The following is a 19957-nucleotide window of genomic DNA, read 5'->3' on the forward strand; positions in this document are numbered from 1 at the left end:
GGGTTAGGGCTTGTTGGTAAGCATTAATGTATGAATAGTATGATATTTTGTAGTCTGTATTAATAATGAATGTGTTTGGGATTTTGTAAGGAATTTTGAACTTGTGTCCATGGAATTGGAATGTTGTCTCCATCACAAACATTGATTTTAGGCATGAAAGAATTTACAGCTCAATATATACCTCATGGAGAACGGTAATGAATTGTATATATTTTAAATTAACTATGCAACTTTGTTATGTTTAGTGATTAGTATTACAACTTTACAAGCAAAGGAAAAATTCAATATATGCATGTTTGCTAACAAGTATATAATTGTATATATCATGATGTTCCATATACAAGTAGATAACCGGGTATCCCTCAATTGCATGTATATATACATAATACTTTGTATAATTGTTCATGGATGACATGATTGACATCCGTACGTACTTTGGCTCTTATATAAATGTAGAAAATACCATGCAAGGTACTTAGACAGAAGCTAGCTTACATGTTCTTACTACAACAGATGCATTAGACATACTCAAGATCAAAAGAGAGATCATCATATAATTCATATATATAAGAAAGAGGGCATGCAATTTTATTTAGTACTAGTGACATAAGTTTATTACAAGTGACACAACCCGCATAGGCCTAGGCACCTAGCCCACCTTCATCAACCTGCGCATTTGGCCACCTCGCGCACTTCTTGATCATCAACTCATCTAATGTCGCTTTGTGCTCGTAGCTTAATTAATTGCGACTTCTTCCTCTCACACTGGATTGATGCCATTTTTTCTACCTTTAATTTTACGTATTAATGGATGCATGCATACAATCATATATAAAACCAAGTTAGTCATCGAGAATATATCACATGTGAGTTATTAAGACTAATTAATTAGATACGAGTACATTTTAAATTAAATCAACAAAAATAAACATTCATGTAAAGTTTGGTAAAAATATACAGGTATGGGATAGTGTTTCCATCACAAACATTGGTTTTAAGCAGCTTTGTTATGTTTAGTATGGAGTAACTAGCAGTACAACCATACATGTTTGCTTAGCTTAATTAGTTAATTGTATATAGATCGATATTAATAATTGTACTACCTCTGTTATATATTGGATGCAACTTTGGAATATTTTATGTCTCACTAATAATACCCCAAAGTTGCAACTAATATGTAACGGAGGTAGTATATGTATGGTTTTACCATTCATGGTCATGGAAGATTCAATAATTGCTCATGGATTACATCCGTAATGTAACTGTTAATTATTTATATAAATGTAGAAATTAACATGCAAGTTAACTTAGGTAGAAGCTAGCTTAGTAGCTTGCATATTCTTACAACAATAGATGCATTAGACAGTACATGCTCAAAATCAAAAGAGAGATCGAACATTTTTATTTAGTACTACTCGTAGTAATTATATATAGGTTGTTGAATTGATTTATAGACGACAACCCAGGCCACTTAGGCACCAAACACACCATCTTCAAATTGCGCATGCGCATTTGGCCACCTTGCGCACTTGATCAACGCATCTAATGTCGCATTCTGCTCGTAGCTCAATTGCGACTTCTTCCTCTCACACTGGATCGATGCCATTTTTTCTACCTTCAATTTACGTATTATTGCATGCATTTATATATATATATATATATAACCCAAGTTAGCGAGAATATTTCACATGTGAGTTATTTAGACTAATTAATTCTCTTAATAGTATTTAAATGAAGAACAACAGTATTATAAAAAAATAAACAAGTAAAAGTTTGGTAAAATTAAATAAAGTTCCGCATAAATTACAATTAACAAATAAAGTTTAGCACAAATGTTATTATTGTCAGATTTTTGCCCAGAATATAAAGGGTTAAAAATCGTTGAAAGTGTAATTTATGAAGAAAAAGAATATTGATGTTATAAATATATATACATACTCCATCCTATCTAGTATACTAGTATAGTATATACATATACATATATACATATACATATACATATACATATATATATACATACACACACACATATATATATATATATATATATATATATATATATATATATATATATATATATATATATATATATATATATATAAAAGAGACACCAGTAATGACACGTGTCATCTCCTGATGTGTCATTACTTATTTTACTTTTTCTTTTTTTTTTTTTTCAAAAAAAAAAAAAAAAACTGTTGATTAAGGAAATAAATTATTTACAAAATAATATTATCTTATAATATCTTCCATATCTCTTTTAATGAAAATATATATCTTTCATATTAATATATTGTAATTATTATATTTGAAATGAAAAAATTCCACAAATCTTTGTTAAAAAATTTGAGCAACTATAAATCAAAAATCATACAAGTATTTTTTTTAAAAAATTTGTGACCTGTTTTACAACAAGAAAATATATTGCTTGTATTTTTTGCCTACTTTTATTTTAGTTGTGTATTAGAAGCTACAACTAAAAAATCAACATGTTACATAATATTATTATTCCTCGCGACTAATTTATGATTAAAATGGGTATCAATCATTAATCTATAATTGTATATAATTTTAGATCACCGTGCCACCTACTTACAATAAATTTTATACTCCATATAGACTATAGAGTAATCAATCAATCAATCAATCAATCAAAGCCTTAATCCCAAAAGTGGGGTCGGCTAACATGAACCAAATTTGATTATTCCGTGTAGTCATCAACATAAATCTATAGAGTACTTCATATAGAGTACTTCATATAAAATATAGAGTACTTCATATAAAATATACTTAGTTTTTTTTTTCCAATAGTATTCCTCTTTATTATAAAATATATTGTATTATATGAAGTACAAAGTAGATGGATTTTACTTTCAAAAAATACTACATATATAGTAACTGAAGACCAATATATATATTGACTGAATTTTTACTTAGTTAGGCCTTGCTCAATTTATTTTATTTAAATAATATTTCAGAAAAATGATTTAAATTCAATAAAAATGAGTTAATTTAAAAAAAATAAGTTTAATTCAATAAAAAAAAAAAAAGTGTTAAGCAGTAAAATTTAGTAGTCACACTTGCTAAGTTTTAGTAAAATAAAATCTTTTAGAAATCACACTTGCTAAGTTTCAGTAAAATAAAATAAGTTTCAATCATTTAAAATAAAATCTAATTTCAGTAAAATAATTTCATTTTAATAAAAAAATTCAATTTAGTAAAAATAAGGTAAAGAGTACAAAACTTCAATCATGTATGTATCACATATTACTCTAAAAATTCGAGAATGCATGATTTGGGCATCAACTAATACAAGTATTATACAATATGTTTATTATATGGAAAAGTTTTGAAGTATGAAGTCAATTATATATCACCGAAAAAGGGTAAAGGCTCACCGTTTCATAACAAAGAGAAAAAATTATAAAATGTGAAAAATGAAAATACAAAGAGAAGAAAATAAGAAAATTACCTCGGCTATGTAAAGATCGATCACTATAGAGTTGAAAACTGTGTATTAGCTAGTGTGTTGCACGAGTTCTAGACTACATACACATACTGCTATTTATAGACTTGATGGATGGAAGGGATAATTATTATAATCATATGACCAAACATATATAAAATAACGAGTGTCAAATGTTGATTGATGCTCTCGGCCTATATACTTATATAACTCAAGATATGATAGTACATCAATTTTTATATGTTTGTTGGGCACATGGTACGGTGTGACCATCTATTATAACTAGAGGTTGCTTCGTTTGTGTGATAGGGGGTTATTTGGTCAGTGTTAAGGGAGTTACTTTGTTAGTGTTATAGGGGTTACTTGGTCAATGTTATAGGAGTTACTTTGTTTTTTTATTAGTGGTCACATGTGTGGTCAACTACATGCAAGACGAGTTGATATAGTATATGACATATCTTAGCTTATTGTGGAGAATATCTTTAATACAAAGTAAATAATTTAAGATACTCCGTATGTATCTCTTTAGTATTTTAGTGTCCATGTTATGATCAATCAAAGATGACATTAAGACCTAATAACCTCTACTCTTTTAAGTTAAATAGAGTAATATTAATATCTACTTTGTATTTTTAAAAATAAATTTAATTAGGTGCAGATAGGAAGGGTCTGTTTACATTTACTTAATTTCAATTCAGTTCAGTTCAGCTTCAATCAGTTCAGTTTAGTTCAATTCAGCTCTAATCAGTTCAGTTCAGTTCTAATCAGTTCTAATCAGTTCAGTTGAATTCAGTTCAGCTCCAATCAGTTCAGTTTAGCTCAGTTCAATAAATGTGAATAGGCCCGAACTCCGAAATACATAACAACATATAATGTAAAACTAAGCTTAAAGTAAGGAACATGATCTCATTATGCTCATTAGATCCTATTATGACTCCAATAATACAAACTAATTATTTAGAAGAGCATATTTCTATACATAACCAACCACTAACAATTTAAAGTAACATTCCAACGAAAACTCGCTCCAATAAACTAATCCGTATAATTTAATAAAGCCATATAGGGCATTGGCACCTAATACGTGAAGTCGTGAACGTGCTAATAATTTAATCAAGAATCAAAAAAGAAAATGGAAGCAAAGAATTGGTATCGAGTTCTTGCCTCCATCGGACTAATAATGGAGTACTTTATTATTGGAGAATCCGTAAATTTTCTAATCGAACCAAGTTTCTCATCCTCAAGTTTTTATTGAAGAGGATACTCCATAAATTCGAGCTAGTTGTCAATAATATTTTCAATATAAATACTTATAATCGCAAGTAGATCAGAGTTATGAGAAAGAGAATGTTGCAAAGGATAGAGAGAATGTAAGGACTTGCTTGCAAAATATTTCGTAAATAAAATGTCTAGCAACATGCTTATCAGTGGAGAGCAAAAAATGAACTACTTGACTGTAGCCCAAACAAACTACATGTGTACAACTGATTTAATAATCTGCAAAGTACAAGATGTTGTGGTTCAAATCACCATTGAAACAATTTGTAGCTAAAAAGTATTGTAGCTTTAAAATTGATATGGCAAAGCTTACCATTATAGATGCTCTTAAACAATGCATAGATATTTATGTACTCGGAATGCCAAACTCTGGTTCAATAATCTATATATACCATGGATGAATTGTTTTCACCTCAAAGTAATTAAGCAATCTAGCTAGAAATTACAATTTTATACTTAAATTCTCCAAAAATGTGTGATGTATTAAATAATTAATTGGGTGCTATTGTTTGAAGTTAATTTGGAGAACATCTATCTATAATATTTTAGCAATAAGAATAGTTGCATCAACCATATTTAGACGCTGTCGGGCGCCAGCCAAAATTGAACTAAACATCATAATTTAACTTTAATGATTTTAATTTTGCACTATTTGAATGCGAGTGTGAACATCGATAATTTACCACATTCAACGATATTATATTGGTACGTCTTAGTAGCAATGCACATCACATATGTTGGGCAAATCTTATTTATTAAGAGGAATAAAAAATTATCAAAGAGAAATAAGAAACTAGAAAAAAGGGCATTTTTATTTAGTACTAGTAAATATAAGCTAGTTGTACGTGGAAATGAACATGCAAATACAAGCTAGCTAGCTAGCTTGCATGTCCTTATTACGTACAGTTGGTACATTAGTTCATAATGCCCCCGTAAGAAAAACAACAACAAATTATTAAAAACTAGCCCGACCAGAAGATTATTGTTGTTTAATCCACTGGATCGGACTTGGTACATTATTATTATTATTATTATTATTATTGATCATAGTACATAGAGAGTTTATTTGTTCAACCAGTGTAGGCGACGGCAACTGCAGATCCAGCTGAGTGACCAACAATGGTAGCATACATTGAGGTTCCAGTCTCGGAGTCATTAGCATATGCGATAAAATCGGATTCATTCAGTTTCTCTTCAATTTGATTCCAGTTGATGTTGTTGAACTTGCTTATAGGACCACAGTCCGCATAAGCCTAATCCCAATTCAATTTATTGCAAGGAAGCATCAAAGGAAAGAATATGAGAGATCCAATTAGTGGAAAATCATATGAACAAATAATTAATAAAAACTTTATACACGTGTATAGTAAGGGGAAAGGATAAAGGAATCCCTTCATGGTCCACTAGAAGATTCTATTGGGACCTGTTTGACCTCATGAGTTATGAACTTCAACGTACTCATCATGAGATCAAATCTTTACCACTCAGCCAACCCTTGCTTGCTTGGTCCGACCATACATGTATATATATAAGCAAGATTATTAAAAATTGAATTGTATGTACTCACCTTCCTTCCATTAGTGTCGGACCAAGCAAGAAGCCAACCACATTCAACACCAGTGCTGTTCTTGCCAACATAAACCACCGCGGCCTTAACACCCCCGATCAAGGCTGCTTGAGCAAAGGTACCCAAGCTTTCAAGAGGATCTGTGTAGTCTGAAACGGTATACCCCTTCCATTGCTTGGAGTTAAACACGGTCAAGGATCCCTTAGAAGTCTGATTTGTCAAGGCACCAGCTAGTGCGGATAGTCGTGCTGCATCGGCGTCAGCCTTGTTTAGGCATTCCTTTTCAGCAACGATGCCACGGGACTTATTCGCGATATCCCCGGAAACAAGTGATTTCTCAGCGCACTTGATCAACTTGTCTAAAGTTGCTTTCTGCTCGCAGCTCAATTGCACTGCTACTTTCTCCTTCCTCTCACATTGAACTGATGCCATTTTTTTGTACCTTCACATACATCAATTTACGTCGTACCAATTAAGCATTATTGCAAAATAATGAGTAAATTATGGTGCCTATTTTAAAGTACTTGTATATATTATGAGAAAGTTGGGGAGCATGGAATAAGTACAAAGTCTCATGCATGTTTACGTATAGAAAGCTAAAATGAGGAAATTGGAAATATAAAGAGAAAAAAAATATGGAAATTACCTTTGCTATGTATAGATCGATCACTGTAGAAGAATGTGTATTAGCTAATGTGATGCACGAATTTTAGACTACATACACATATTGGTATTTATAGACTTGATGGATGAAAGGTATTGATAAAAATCATCAAACCGAACGTATAAAAGACACGTGTCAGTTTTTGAGTGAGGCTCTCGGCCATTAAGTAATTCATGATTCTTATTCATGATTCTTATCTATTTCAAGATATGTTCATATACGACCTATCTCAGCTTATAGTGGAGAATATCTTTACTATCTCCACGAGTATGGTAAGAGTCCATATTTAAATTTATTTAAGATACCCTTAAGACCCTACTATACTCCCTCTACAAGTCCACAAGATTATTAAAAAAAATGTATATTTTAATTTTGACATTTATGTATGTTGTATAACCTTCAATAACTGAGTTAATTTTGTAATAATATGTAGTATTACTTTTGTTTTAAATAGTTGTTCTATTTTGACTTTTTTCACTTTACACTTGTCTTACTTCGACCATGATTTTATACCAATGAATAAAAGCGAAAATTATTATGAAAAATGTTATTGGTATGTCTCAATTTATATATACATTGTATCAGATTATTTAAAAAAATTTTAAATAACTAATTATTAGAGATATAAAGAAATTTATGGTCAAAGTCATATATCAACAAATATATGTGAAAGTTATTATGGCGGTGTAATTATTTCAAAATGGTGAAAGTACACATAAAGCCATAACGATACTAGTCATACTACCAATTAATGGAGAAGGAGGTTTGGCTCAGTTGGCTAAGTATCTCGAATTCTAGGTGAGAGACGTGGGTTCGATTCTCATCAAACTCACCTTGGGAGGAATTATAGAGTACGGAGTACCATTAGACGACATTAGACGACCCAAAGATGAAAGGTTTTTGGGTCTTTAAGTTTCAAATCCCTTCAAACATTGTAACAACTAGCGCCAATTACATTAATCCCTTTAACCAGCAAAAACATAAAAATGAAAAAACATAAATTAAAAAACATAAAAAAGAAAAAAGAAAAGAGTAATATGGAGTAAAATGATAATGTAATCCAATGTGCCACTCCAAATTTCGTAATGCAACTACTAGCATATGGAATTGGCATCTTATCCGTGAACATGCTAATAATTTAAACAAGAATCCAATTCAAATTCCAAAATTGAATAAAAAATTGTGAAAAAAGAAATTAGAAGCAAAAAATGGTATCGAATTCTTGCCTCCTACTTTATCATAAGGTGCCATTTCTATGAATGATTTTTTTTTTTTTTTTTTTTTTTTACACCTGTAAATATATCTAATCGAACAAAGATTCTCAAATTATTTTTTATTTTTTCACTTTCATTATTGAAGAAGACGATACTACAGGCCTGATCTCTTTAGATTATTTTCAATTTAGTTTAGTTCCAATAAGTTCAGTTCAATTCTTAATTTCCTTCTCTCTTAAAATATTCAGTTCAGTTCAGTTCAGTTCAGTTCAACTCTGTTCAGTCAATCAGAACAGACCCTACATATATACATCGTTTGAGTCTTTGATCGCTACATCCTCCTCCTCCATTCATTAGGTAAATCATTATTAGTTGTAATATTTGGAAATTTACACTAGCTATATATTCACGTTTTTCTATTTGATTACCTTTGTTGTTTTACATATGTGTTAAGAAAAAATATTAGTCATGTGAGATTTTTGTTATATATATATCTTTTTACAGTATCTTATTTTTATATAAACTTAGATTAGAGATATGAAGGTTTAATTAAAAAAATATATTTATACATGTGAAAATCAAAACGTTATCATAACTAAAAGTTTTCAACCGAGTATTAGTTACCCATTTAACCTTCTTTTATTTTGAACATTGTCTCTTCTTTTGATTGCTATTGCCTCTATCTATCCCTAATTGTTTGCCCCATTGTATTTCGGATTCTAAATTTAATTTTTTAACCAAAAACTATCACTAGCTGCTAATCTATAAGAAATAATATGACATGTGTAATCTTACTGGATTTGTTTCAATGTCTATTTTCAAAGTATCAGATTTTTATAATTTTTGCATCGGCAAATTTAGAGGTATTCGATCATGTCTTAAAATTCATCTTGGATACCATTAAAACTCGAATGAAGCAAACAAATCAGGAGAAAAAGGGTGAATTGTAATACATTTGTGGAATGATACTTCAGTGATCAAGCAATTCTTATCTTTGTGGCACGGCACGGCCTAAAAAGAAGTAATTAAGAAATTAAAAAATGGACTTATGTTTGTGTTATGCTCAAATAGGAGAAATGTTTTAACCCTACTAGAGCAGCATACTACTTTACGGCTATATCTACCATCTTGATTCTTGAATGGACGAATAATTGAATAACTTGTAGGGTTATACAAAAGTAGTGCAAAAAAAATACGTAGTAATAACTAATTTCAACGTAGCTAAGTTTTCTGTCAAGGAATACTAGGCCACTTTTGTGCCACTAAACCTAATACTACGTATATTTTAATTTTTGCAAACTCGTAGATTAAATAAAGAGAAAAAACATATGATTAATATGATTATAAAAGAGACACTTTTTTATTATTAGTACAGATATACGGAGTATAGTACAAGCGTCTAGCATACAGCCATATATGCATTTTATTATAGACGTTACATATATAATATTCTTAGTACATAGTTCCTAGCTACGTTACTAGCAATACACAAGTATAAATCTCATCCATCTTATAATTGATTTGTCTCCCCTAGCTATATGATCATACAAATGCTTTGTATGCCTAGCTTAGTGCGGACCGTGTTATTCCATTTAACTGAAATCTGCATAAACTACGTTTGCAAAGATTTCGGCCTTCACTGAAGTTCGAGTATAAGCGTCAATGTAGGAGAACGACGAGGTGGAAGCGTCGAGGTCCTTTTCGACCTTATCCCAGTCTATGTTTTGGAATTTCTCCAGAAGGCCACAATATCCATAAACCTGCATAATAACAACGTATAAATCATTTTAAGGATAACTATTGTATGTAACATTTTTATATTTAATTAGATATAAAATAAAAAATAAAAAGTAGTCAACTTTGTTGTAATTCTAATTGTCTTAGACAAAATCGTTATTATAAACCATTACTATATTACGAGGGTTACTAATTTAATCATCAGTGGCATCATACGTACGTACCTTTCTAGTGTGACTTCCCTCATTGAAGGAATCAGACCAAGCCAAAAGAAAACCATAGTGATTAAGTGGATCATCACTAGTTTTGAGGGAATACACGACAGCAGCCTTGATTCCCTTCTCCTTTTGTTCAAATTGCGTAAAACCGGTTGATTCTTCTAATGTTTCAGAATATTTAACATGGAATTTGCCAGACCATGTCTTCTCAGCGTGAACGTGCATGGTTTTTTTGGTAGCATTGCTCTTGTTGTAAATCCAACCTCCAAAGAGTATCTCATCTTGGGGTTTCGCTTCTTCGGCTTGCTTCATTAGCTCATTCATAGCCGCTTCCTCCTTCCTCACCACACTCTGAGTTGAGGCCATTTCGATCCTTAAAAGTAGTACGTACATACGTAGTTAATTACTTTATTTACATGTGGGTTTTCCACATTAAATAAGAATACTAGTTCAAGAAATTTTAGTAACTAACGCTGGATGTAAATAAACCATGTAATATATATATATATATAGCACTGTTATCTTTTATTTAGATTTGTATCAAATTTAGCAATAACATATTTTATGTTGTTTGTTTCCCTCTCTCATCTCTGTTTTAACTTTATATGATTTCATCTTTTGTAATTTTGTACGTAGGGTTTTCCCTCATTTGCATCAAACAAAAAAAAAATAAAAAATTTAAAATTTCAACAGTTAAGTAACACGCATACATGCATTAAACCATACGATACTTATTTGAAAAGAAATGAAGAAAAATCGAGGATTACCTTAATTACTTGAAGAGAATTGAAGTTAATAGAGACTATAGAACTTGACTAACTGAAAAGTTCACGAATGCTAGAAGAGCTACCAATTCATTCCCTATTTATATAGTGGATGTGGGCATGCAATGATGCTCTTTAATTTTATGATGTGAAGTTTTAAAATTTATAAACAAAAAGTAAATAATAATAATAAAAAAAAAATCATATAAAGAAAATTTTATTATTTATGTACAAGCTAGGTTCTTATTACTCCCAGGGATGGTTCTGAGCATGTGCAGGGTGGTTGACCGTACATGGCCCTAAGTGAAACTACTATAAAAGGGCCCCGACTTTTAAATTTAGTAACATACTTTTCCTTAAAAAATTGATTTCAGGTCCCAATTTAACAAAATTGCACTGGGCCATTTTCAGTGTTAGCAATTGTATCCCCCATCTGATTACTCCATTATGTCAATTCACACAAATGCTACTCATATATGGCACTGGCATCTTATCTATACAAACGATTCCAGAATCCACTTCAGCTAAAGCCTAAAAGCGATTGATTACAAAGATTTTTTAAATAAAACAAAAAGAATCAGTGTGGAGTTGTTATCCATTAATGAGAATTTGTGGGATAAACATGTAATTAATGATGCGAGTTGTAGCTAGTGTATGTTAAGCTTTAGAATGCTCGTAAAGTAAAGCTCATTGTGACGGGAACGGGAGTAAAACGCCCGTAAGTTGAGTTCATCTTGGTAAATTTTCAAATTATTTGCATAAATTTGAATTTAATTATAAGTTTGTTTGTAAGTTGTTTCTTCATTAGTAGAACAAGCTAAGATGAATAAATAAAACTTTGGATAAAACCGTTTTTGTGGGTTAGTCTATGATGATGAGGGAGCCCCATCTTAAGATCTTTTACCACAACGGCTAATTTGACAAAAGTATTAAGAATTTTAATTCCAAAACTAGTTATATTATTGTCTTGGAAAGAAACTATTTTTTATTTTCCTTTGAACCACTTTTAGGTTCACTTTATTAATTTTTTCTTTTTTTAGTTTTTTTTTTTTAATTTTTTTTTTTGACGAAAATAACTTGTTATGATGTGGAAATAATGTAAAGAAAAATCAATAAAAGATCAACATGACATTTTTGTAATTATATCAACAACTATTTGTCTATGTATCCAAGCACCTTTATATTAGTAGCATTACGTACACATTTATACCTGAAATAATGTACTATTAAGCTTATTAAATAAGAATAGTAAATTTATCGTTCACGACTAATTAACCACTGCTGATAAATCTTATTAGATTAGCAATTTAGCGTACCATCTCTTCATAATTTCTTGCTATAATTTATCAAAAAAAATTTATAGTAGTCGTTTGAAATATAACTACCATAATGTTTTAATGATTATGTACTTCATAATTGACATATTTTTCTCCAAGAAACAAATTATAGTATTATGTTATTTTTGCTATAAGTAGTATTATCAACATTTTTTTTATCTATCAGATTTTTAGTTTCATTTATGTAAATTTGATTTTTATTTTATAATTTCTCAAAAAAATATATTTTATGTTGGATTAAATTTTTCAAAAATCAAATCATATTATATAACTATATATATAATATATAAAGCTAAACTTTTAGCCAGGTCACGAAACAACGACACTTGGCATTCCAATTTTTCGCTATGTGTCGCGCCACGTTAGATAGACTACATAGGATAAAAATGTTAGTTTGAAATTCTATTTTCAATCAAATTTGAATAGAATTAAGGATAAAATTATTAGCTTAGAGTTTTATTTTCGATAAAATACCAATATATCATATGTACAAATTGAATTGTTATTTTATTCAAAATATATTAGACTATGATCCTCAATAATTATCATATAAATGTATTTTTTATATCATAATATTTTTTGGAGTAAGGGAAGAAGTTCAAAACTTCAAAGCGTAAAACTTCCATTTATAAAATATTCTAATTGATTATATTTCATAATCTAATATAATTTTATTATTATGTAGACCTGTCAATCAGAGTTGAGTTATGACTCATTTTTTTTATTTAATTTATTTTTTGAATTTTTAAATTTTTTTATGTATGTAATTGAATATTTTCAGTAACATTATTATTAGTCATTATATGACTATTGGATAACAAATCGTCACAAAAGCACATTAATTTCTAACTAATTTTGTATCAATGATATTTTAAAAATTGACACATAGATTAAAAATTTATCTTGAAATTCAATAAACAACCCGGTATCATACGGGCACAAAACTAGTAATATATATTTGCATTGTAGATATTAGAAGACTAATTGTGTTCATGTGACAGTGTGAAATAAAAATGAACCTATTATATTGTTTATCATTAAAATAATAGGACATTTTGTGAAAAACTACCTTATAAAGCACTTTTTTTGCGAGAAACTACCTAATAAAAAAAATGTTGTAAGAAACTACCTTATAAAAGAGTAAATGTTGTAAGAGACTACCATTATATTGGTCGGAAAGTCACCGTTGACTTTCATTTTCCGGCGTTTACCACATCACGTGTCGATCACGTGACTTTTAATTCACCCTTTCCCTCCTTTGTTCTTAATTGGCACGTCTCTGATCAAAGTCGGAAAATAAAATTCAACCATGACTCTTTGACCATGGGTAGTCTCTTACAACATTTACCCTTTTATAAGGTAGTTTCTTACAACATTTTTTTTATTAGGTAGTTTCTTGCAAAAAAAATGTTTTATAAGGTAGTTTTTCACAAAATGTCCAAAATAATATGATACTTATATTTCAAACGACCGTTGTAAAAATATACTCCGTATCACATTCAAAGATATTACTGAATTATATATAGCCGACCCCACTTATGGGATTAAGGTTTTGATTGATTGATCGATTGATTCAAAGATATTATTATGGTGCATCGCAGTAGCAACATGCATTACATATTTACATACTATGTTAAGCCATGAGCAAGTCTTTTTAATTAAAAGGAAAACAAAAAATAGAGGGCATTTTTTATTTAACACTAGTTAGTTGTACATGGAAATAAACATGCAGATATAAGCTAGCTAGCTTGCATGTCCTTAAATTACGTACTCGTACAACAGGTAGGTTCGTTCGTAATGCCCTTAGCTTAAAGAAAAACAACCACAAATTTTTTTTTTTAAAAAAAAGACTAGCCAGACCAGAAGATTATATATACTACATTATTATTAGTACATTATTATTATTATTATTATTATTGATCACCGCACGTACTACATAGGGAGTTTGTTCAACCAGTGTAGGCGACGGCAACTGCAGATCCAGCTGAGTGACCAACAATGGTAGCATACATTGAGGTTCCAGTCTCGGAGTCATTAGCATATGCGATAAAATCGGATTCATTCAGTTTCTCTTCAATTTGATTCCAGTTGATGTTGTTGAACTTGCTTATAGGACCACAGTCCGCATAAGCCTAATCCCAATTCAATTTATTGCAAGGAAGCATCAAAGGAAAGAATATGAGAGATCCAATTAGTGGAAAATCATATGAACAAATAATTAATAAAAACTTTATACACGTGTATAGTAAGGGGAAAGGATAAAGGAATCCCTTCATGGTCCACTAGAAGATTCTATTGGGACCTGTTTGACCTCATGAGTTATGAACTTCAACGTACTCATCATGAGATCAAATCTTTACCACTCAGCCAACCCTTGCTTGCTTGGTCCGACCATACATGTATATATATAAGCAAGATTATTAAAAATTGAATTGTATGTACTCACCTTCCTTCCATTAGTGTCGGACCAAGCAAGAAGCCAACCACATTCAACACCAGTGCTGTTCTTGCCAACATAAACCACCGCGGCCTTAACACCCCCGATCAAGGCTGCTTGAGCAAAGGTACCCAAGCTTTCAAGAGGATCTGTGTAGTCTGAAACGGTATACCCCTTCCATTGCTTGGAGTTAAACACGGTCAAGGATCCCTTAGAAGTCTGATTTGTCAAGGCACCAGCTAGTGCGGATAGTCGTGCTGCATCGGCGTCAGCCTTGTTTAGGCATTCCTTTTCAGCAACGATGCCACGGGACTTATTCGCGATATCCCCGGAAACAAGTGATTTCTCAGCGCACTTGATCAACTTGTCTAAAGTTGCTTTCTGCTCGCAGCTCAATTGCACTGCTACTTTCTCCTTCCTCTCACATTGAATTGATGCCATTTTTTTCCTACAATTTGTGTCATACCACACATTATTGGATTATTGGATACATTCATTCGTTCATAAACTAAGTTAGGGAGTATATGCTAAGATTGCTAACAAAGTATCATAATTACCGTTTCATAAGGTTAAGAAAACTAAAAAGTAGTATAGAATAGAAAAATAAAGTGAAGAAAATATGGAATTACCTTTGCTACGTAAAGATCGATGGATCGCTATAGAATTGAAGATTGTGTATTAGCTAGTGTGATGCACGAGTTCTAGACTACATGCACACATAGGTATTTATAGACTTCATAAATAAAAGGGATACTTAACAGTAGCATCAAACCAAACTTATAAAATAACACGTGTCATTTTTGAGTGATTGATGCCCTCGATCTCTATACATTTCATAATACTTGTATATCTCAATATATTATTGATCATATATGGCCTATTCGTAGCTTATAGTAGTGGAGAATATCTTTACTATCTCCATAATGTAAGGGTCCATATTTTGATCTATGTAAGATGCCCTTAGGATCCTATTCGGGCTATTCCTTCCACGCGATATGATTATACTCCCTTTGCAAGATAGAATAGAGGAGAAAATGTGTCCATTTTTTCCGACTTGACTCAATTTTAACTGTTTGTTCAACCGACGTGATGAAGCTAAGATTCAAGCCCGTACATACATTAAAAACATAAAATGAAATATAAAAGGTGGTGGGGGTTCATTTAACTAGTAAGCTCATAGCTAGTCATTGAAGCTCAAAAAAATACCTAAAATGATAATAGCTTATGTGGCATGGCAAGCAAATTTAACAATTAATTTGCTATTGGAGTTGCAATGATATATATTTTCATAATATCAATTTTTGAAGTCACTAAAGTATTCAAATAAATCTTCAAAGAACCTCACCTCGCAGTAGATGGCTCGTTCTATAGGTATTCTTGTTAGTTTATAACCTTTTCTAATTTGGTTCAAGTTATATAGTAACTAGTTAACATAAAAGTTAAACTTTTGCAATTATTACTCCATGAAATGAATGGAGGGAAGTCTAATTTGTAAAATCTGATTTGCCACTCTATTCAAATTTCATTATTTTTTTTAAAAAAAAAAAATTGATAAAGAGGACCCTAACCCTCACGGTCATGGGCGGATCTAGGGGGGGTTCAAGGGGGTTCATTGAACCCCCAGATTTTTTGAAAAAAAATTATAAATTTTGATATTTTTTTTTTTAAAAAAAAAAGAAAAAAAATAAGGTTAAAAAATATTTTTTTGTGAAGTAAATAAACAAATATGTAACTCTGGCACATTGGTAAGTGAGTGACTAATTGAGTAGTGAGGCTCCTCTTGATTATGGGTTCGAAACCAACCACCCTCATTTTTTTGCTTTTTTTTTTTTTTTTTTTTTTTTTTTTTCCCCTTTCGATTTCTTCCGTTGTTCTTCATGAGTTAGTCCATAGTTGGTTCAATAATTTTAGGAGGAGTATGTTGGTCATTTTGTTAAGTTAGAGAGTCAAATGAATTTAGAAGTTAATGAGTTTATTTAGTGGGTTTAATCATGGCATTATACTTTCAGTTTTGTAGCTTATTATTTGATGTTTGTTAGCCTACATATATGACTCTTGTATTTAGTGAATTAAGCATGAAGAAATATTATGAGTTCTTTATTTTACTTGCTTCATACTTATCTAATATTATTATTGTTTTTATCCTTTAATACGTATTAGTTTCAACAGTCTCCTTATTCCTCTACTCCTCTTAATTATTAATCTTTATTTGTTTGTAAATTAGTGATAATTAGATTATTTATTGATTTGTTTAATTAGTTTTGATATATTGTTGACATACAAATTGAATTTAGAAACTTAGAATTTAAAATTTTTACTTGGTCTTTTAATTGATAATTAGAAAAAAATTTCATTGTCAAATTTGTGTTTATTGGGGACTTGGGATTTTTGTTTTTCGTGTAATATTCATTTTTTGCATAATAATTATAGATTTATCATTTATAGAAGTAGTAATGTTTTAGCACGCTTTCAAAGTATAAAACTCGAAGAATTCTTTTGTAGGGTTTTTTTTTTATTAATTATTTTGTAACTGTTAAATCCATCCATTTGTAATAAAAAATTTGAACTTATATATTGAATATTTAATTAATATATGAGCATCGTTTGTTTTTTAAGATTCCGAACCCACAGTTCGGAATTCCTGGATACGCCACTGCTCACGGTATTTTTTGAAGTCCACTGTTTACCGACACTTGGGAGTAGAGGAGAGGATAAGAGAATCCCTATCCAGCTATCACCAAACACCCTCACTTGATAAGATTTGAACCAACCAAATTTCAAAATACTACTACCGAGTAATATACAGAGTGCTTTGTATAACGAACATATACGTGTATGCGAAATTCGCATCTTATAAGTGCACGTGCTAATAATTTAATCAAGTATCCGATTCACATTCCACGACGCGATTTAATAAGAATTTGTGAATAAAAAATTAGAAGCAAAGAATCGGTATCAAAATTCTCTACATTGTGTCATTTTCCGTGACTGTATTTTTTTAATTTTTTAATTGAGAGTGTCTTCTTCTCTATGCAAATTGCAAAGTCTATCAACTCGATCGAAACTTTTTTATAAGGAATAAATGATAATTTACCAACTTATGCGTACATAATTGTAATTGTTATATACGTAATTATGTTGTTTGATAACTTAATAAATCACACAATCGATTGATGGTACTGAGTACTGACTACTAAGTAATTTACCCAAAAAAAAAAAGGAAAAGTATTGCGTAGAACGGACTCACGTGAGTCCAATCCTACCCAAAAAAAAAAGGTCAAATTGTACATAATAAGTATTAGAAATTAGATAACAAGTGTCAGAAATTAGATAATATTGATCAAGTATTAGATTATAAGTATCAGAAAATAGATAATATTGGTCAGATTTTAGATAATAAGTATTAGAAATTACATAATAAGTGTCAGAAATTAGATAATATTGGTCAGATATTAGATAATAAGTATCAGAAATTAGATGATATTGATCATGTATTAGATAATATTGATCAGACATTATATAAAATATACAACTTGAGCCATTTCATGATGAAAAAAGATTTTCCGATTAAAGCAAGGGAGATTCATTAGCGGTAAAAAACAGCCAACGATGCTACTTCAAGGAGCAGCGCCTTGAAGTCCGCGGCGGTTATACCGGAAAATCGCAGAAAAGGACATCACTAGCGGAATGAAGGCGGGATCGATCCATTTTTTGTGGGATTAATGTTAATAAAGGAGGAATTGAAAGTTGGACCGAGGATTAGAGGAAAATGGATTGAGGTTGTTGTTGTAGTGTTTTGGTTGAGGGAGTTGGATTTCTGTGATGCAGGATGTAAAAATGGAGGCGAGAGAAAATAGAGGTGGTGTGTTTGAAGGTTATAAACTGGACTCACATGAAACCTTCTGAAAAAAAAAAAGGTGATCTTTATTTTTTTTTTTAAAAAAAAAAGAACAACCAAATTCATAAAAAAAAATTCGTTATCTTTGCAACCTATCATCAACTGTTCGTCAAATCTTTCCTCAAAAAAAAGAAAAAATTTTCGTCAAATCATATAGGAAAATTTGACAATTACCACCTTCTGTTATGTCCATTTTAGCAATTACCACCTTCTATTTTTTTTTTTTGAAAATTACCACCTTCTATTTTCAAAAACATCAAAAGTTACCATCTTCTTGCCCCCCAACTACCACGTGACGTAATTTTAGGCCCATTTTTTCCCTTTCCTCCCTATTTCCCTCACATTTCTCATTCCTATTTGGATTTTCATCTCCCCTTTCACTTTTTTTCCCCCAAACCACCAATAATTGTTCGTCAATTTTGATTTGGAAGAGTGAATTGAAGTGTTTTTGATTGTTTGGGGAAAAGAAGTAAAAGGGGGGATGAGAATCGAGTTAGGAATGAGAAATGAGAGGGAAATAGGGAGGAAAGGGAAAGAATGAGCCTAAAGGTGGTAACTTTTGATGCTTTTGAAAATAGAAGGTGGTAATTTTTTAAAAAAAAAATAGAAGGTGGTAATTGCTAAAATGGGCATAACAAAAGGTGGTAATTGTCAAATTTTCCAATCATATATTCATATGCATCATTAACTATATTCACATTTCTATATTTATTTTATTTTATTTGAAAAAAAAAATCTTATCTTACCTACGGGGATCCACAAATCACTTAGGCAAATAACTAGTTCACTTGTTATTTTCGAACTACTTAAAATTCGTATTCAAACATAGAGAAACTAGAGATAAATTAGCTCCTCTAATCTTGAGGATTTCTTCTTTGTTATATTTATTGATAAAGTATAAAACATATATTTGAGACTCAACTATCAGCTTAAGTTTTTGGTTGAATGGATCCTTAAACATTGTAAAAGAGCACACGTGGCACAATGATTACAAATTCGAATCTCATCCATCCCTTCTTTCAAAGTAGAATACTAAGCGCAGGGTATGAAGAGTTCACATGTTGCATCCACATGTCAACCTAAATGGGTCATCGCGTGAGGGGGCGTGATAGATTTTAAAACATATTGTTGGCCCATTATTGTAGGCCCTATAGTCAGTTTCCGTCACCAAAGTTAGTTAGGATTAGGTGGTAAAACTTTTTTTTTTTTTTTTTTTTGAGGTGATAAATTCAATTAAGTGGTTATTTGAAGGTGGTAAAAGTCAAAATTTTCTTTATTTTATCTATTTTTTTTAATGTCTAAACTCTATAGTGTTTAAAGTCTATTTCATCATAAACCCACAAAAGGGGTAATGTTATATGTAGATCTAAGGGCTAT

At 30.6% G+C, this 19957-nt stretch overlaps 3 protein-coding genes and 1 long non-coding RNA gene across 4 annotated transcripts; all 4 read right to left on the reverse strand.

Annotated features, from left to right (window-relative positions):
* Nucleotides 1-518: 518 nt before the first annotated feature.
* On the reverse strand, nt 519-3594 carry LOC145593533 (uncharacterized). The gene is made up of 2 exons (XR_014102759.1): nt 3473-3594; nt 519-789 (listed from the first exon to the last, which is right to left on the reverse strand). It is a non-coding gene; the product is annotated as an uncharacterized LOC145593533 (long non-coding RNA).
* Nucleotides 3595-5696: 2102 nt separating this feature from the next.
* Nucleotides 5697-7020, reverse strand: LOC145595049 (jasmonate-induced protein homolog). Its single transcript, XM_081651403.1, has 3 exons — nt 6958-7020; nt 6312-6753; nt 5697-5997 (listed from the first exon to the last, which is right to left on the reverse strand). Exons 2-3 carry the CDS (start codon nt 6741-6743, stop codon nt 5815-5817), a joined length of 615 nt encoding a protein of 204 aa, XP_081507529.1. The 5' UTR covers nt 6744-6753; nt 6958-7020; the 3' UTR covers nt 5697-5814.
* A 2507-nt stretch (nt 7021-9527) lies between these two features.
* LOC145595254 (uncharacterized) lies at nt 9528-11053 on the reverse strand. The gene is made up of 3 exons (XM_081651639.1): nt 10912-11053; nt 10151-10517; nt 9528-9949 (listed from the first exon to the last, which is right to left on the reverse strand). Exons 2-3 carry the CDS (start codon nt 10508-10510, stop codon nt 9782-9784), a joined length of 528 nt encoding a protein of 175 aa, XP_081507765.1. The 5' UTR covers nt 10511-10517; nt 10912-11053; the 3' UTR covers nt 9528-9781.
* Nucleotides 11054-13933: 2880 nt separating this feature from the next.
* LOC145595319 (jasmonate-induced protein homolog) lies at nt 13934-15374 on the reverse strand. Its single transcript, XM_081651709.1, has 3 exons — nt 15312-15374; nt 14692-15130; nt 13934-14377 (listed from the first exon to the last, which is right to left on the reverse strand). The coding sequence occupies exons 2-3, from the start codon at nt 15121-15123 to the stop codon at nt 14195-14197; spliced, it is 615 nt and encodes a 204-aa protein (XP_081507835.1). The 5' UTR covers nt 15124-15130; nt 15312-15374; the 3' UTR covers nt 13934-14194.
* Between the last annotated feature and the right edge of the window lie 4583 nt (nt 15375-19957).

This window comes from Chenopodium album, chromosome 19 (assembly GCF_948465745.1).
Source record: "Chenopodium album chromosome 19, dcCheAlbu1.1, whole genome shotgun sequence".
NCBI lineage: Eukaryota > Viridiplantae > Streptophyta > Magnoliopsida > Caryophyllales > Amaranthaceae > Chenopodium > Chenopodium album.

What these genes read in the sequence shown, in the direction of transcription:
- LOC145595049 (XM_081651403.1), bottom strand. Translation starts at nt 6,743, where the DNA reads ATGGCATCAGTTCAATGTGAGAGGAAGGAGAAAGTAGCAGTGCAATTG. An exon ending in CCGACACTAATGGAAGGAAG is followed by an intron (nt 5,998 to 6,311) that starts GTGAGTACATAC and finishes AATTGGGATTAG; the next exon opens with GCTTATGCGGACTGTGGTCC.
- LOC145595254 (XM_081651639.1), bottom strand. Translation starts at nt 10,510, where the DNA reads ATGGCCTCAACTCAGAGTGTGGTGAGGAAGGAGGAAGCGGCTATGAAT. An exon ending in AGGGAAGTCACACTAGAAAG is followed by an intron (nt 9,950 to 10,150) that starts GTACGTACGTAT and finishes GTTATTATGCAG; the next exon opens with GTTTATGGATATTGTGGCCT.
- LOC145595319 (XM_081651709.1), bottom strand. Translation starts at nt 15,123, where the DNA reads ATGGCATCAATTCAATGTGAGAGGAAGGAGAAAGTAGCAGTGCAATTG. An exon ending in CCGACACTAATGGAAGGAAG is followed by an intron (nt 14,378 to 14,691) that starts GTGAGTACATAC and finishes AATTGGGATTAG; the next exon opens with GCTTATGCGGACTGTGGTCC.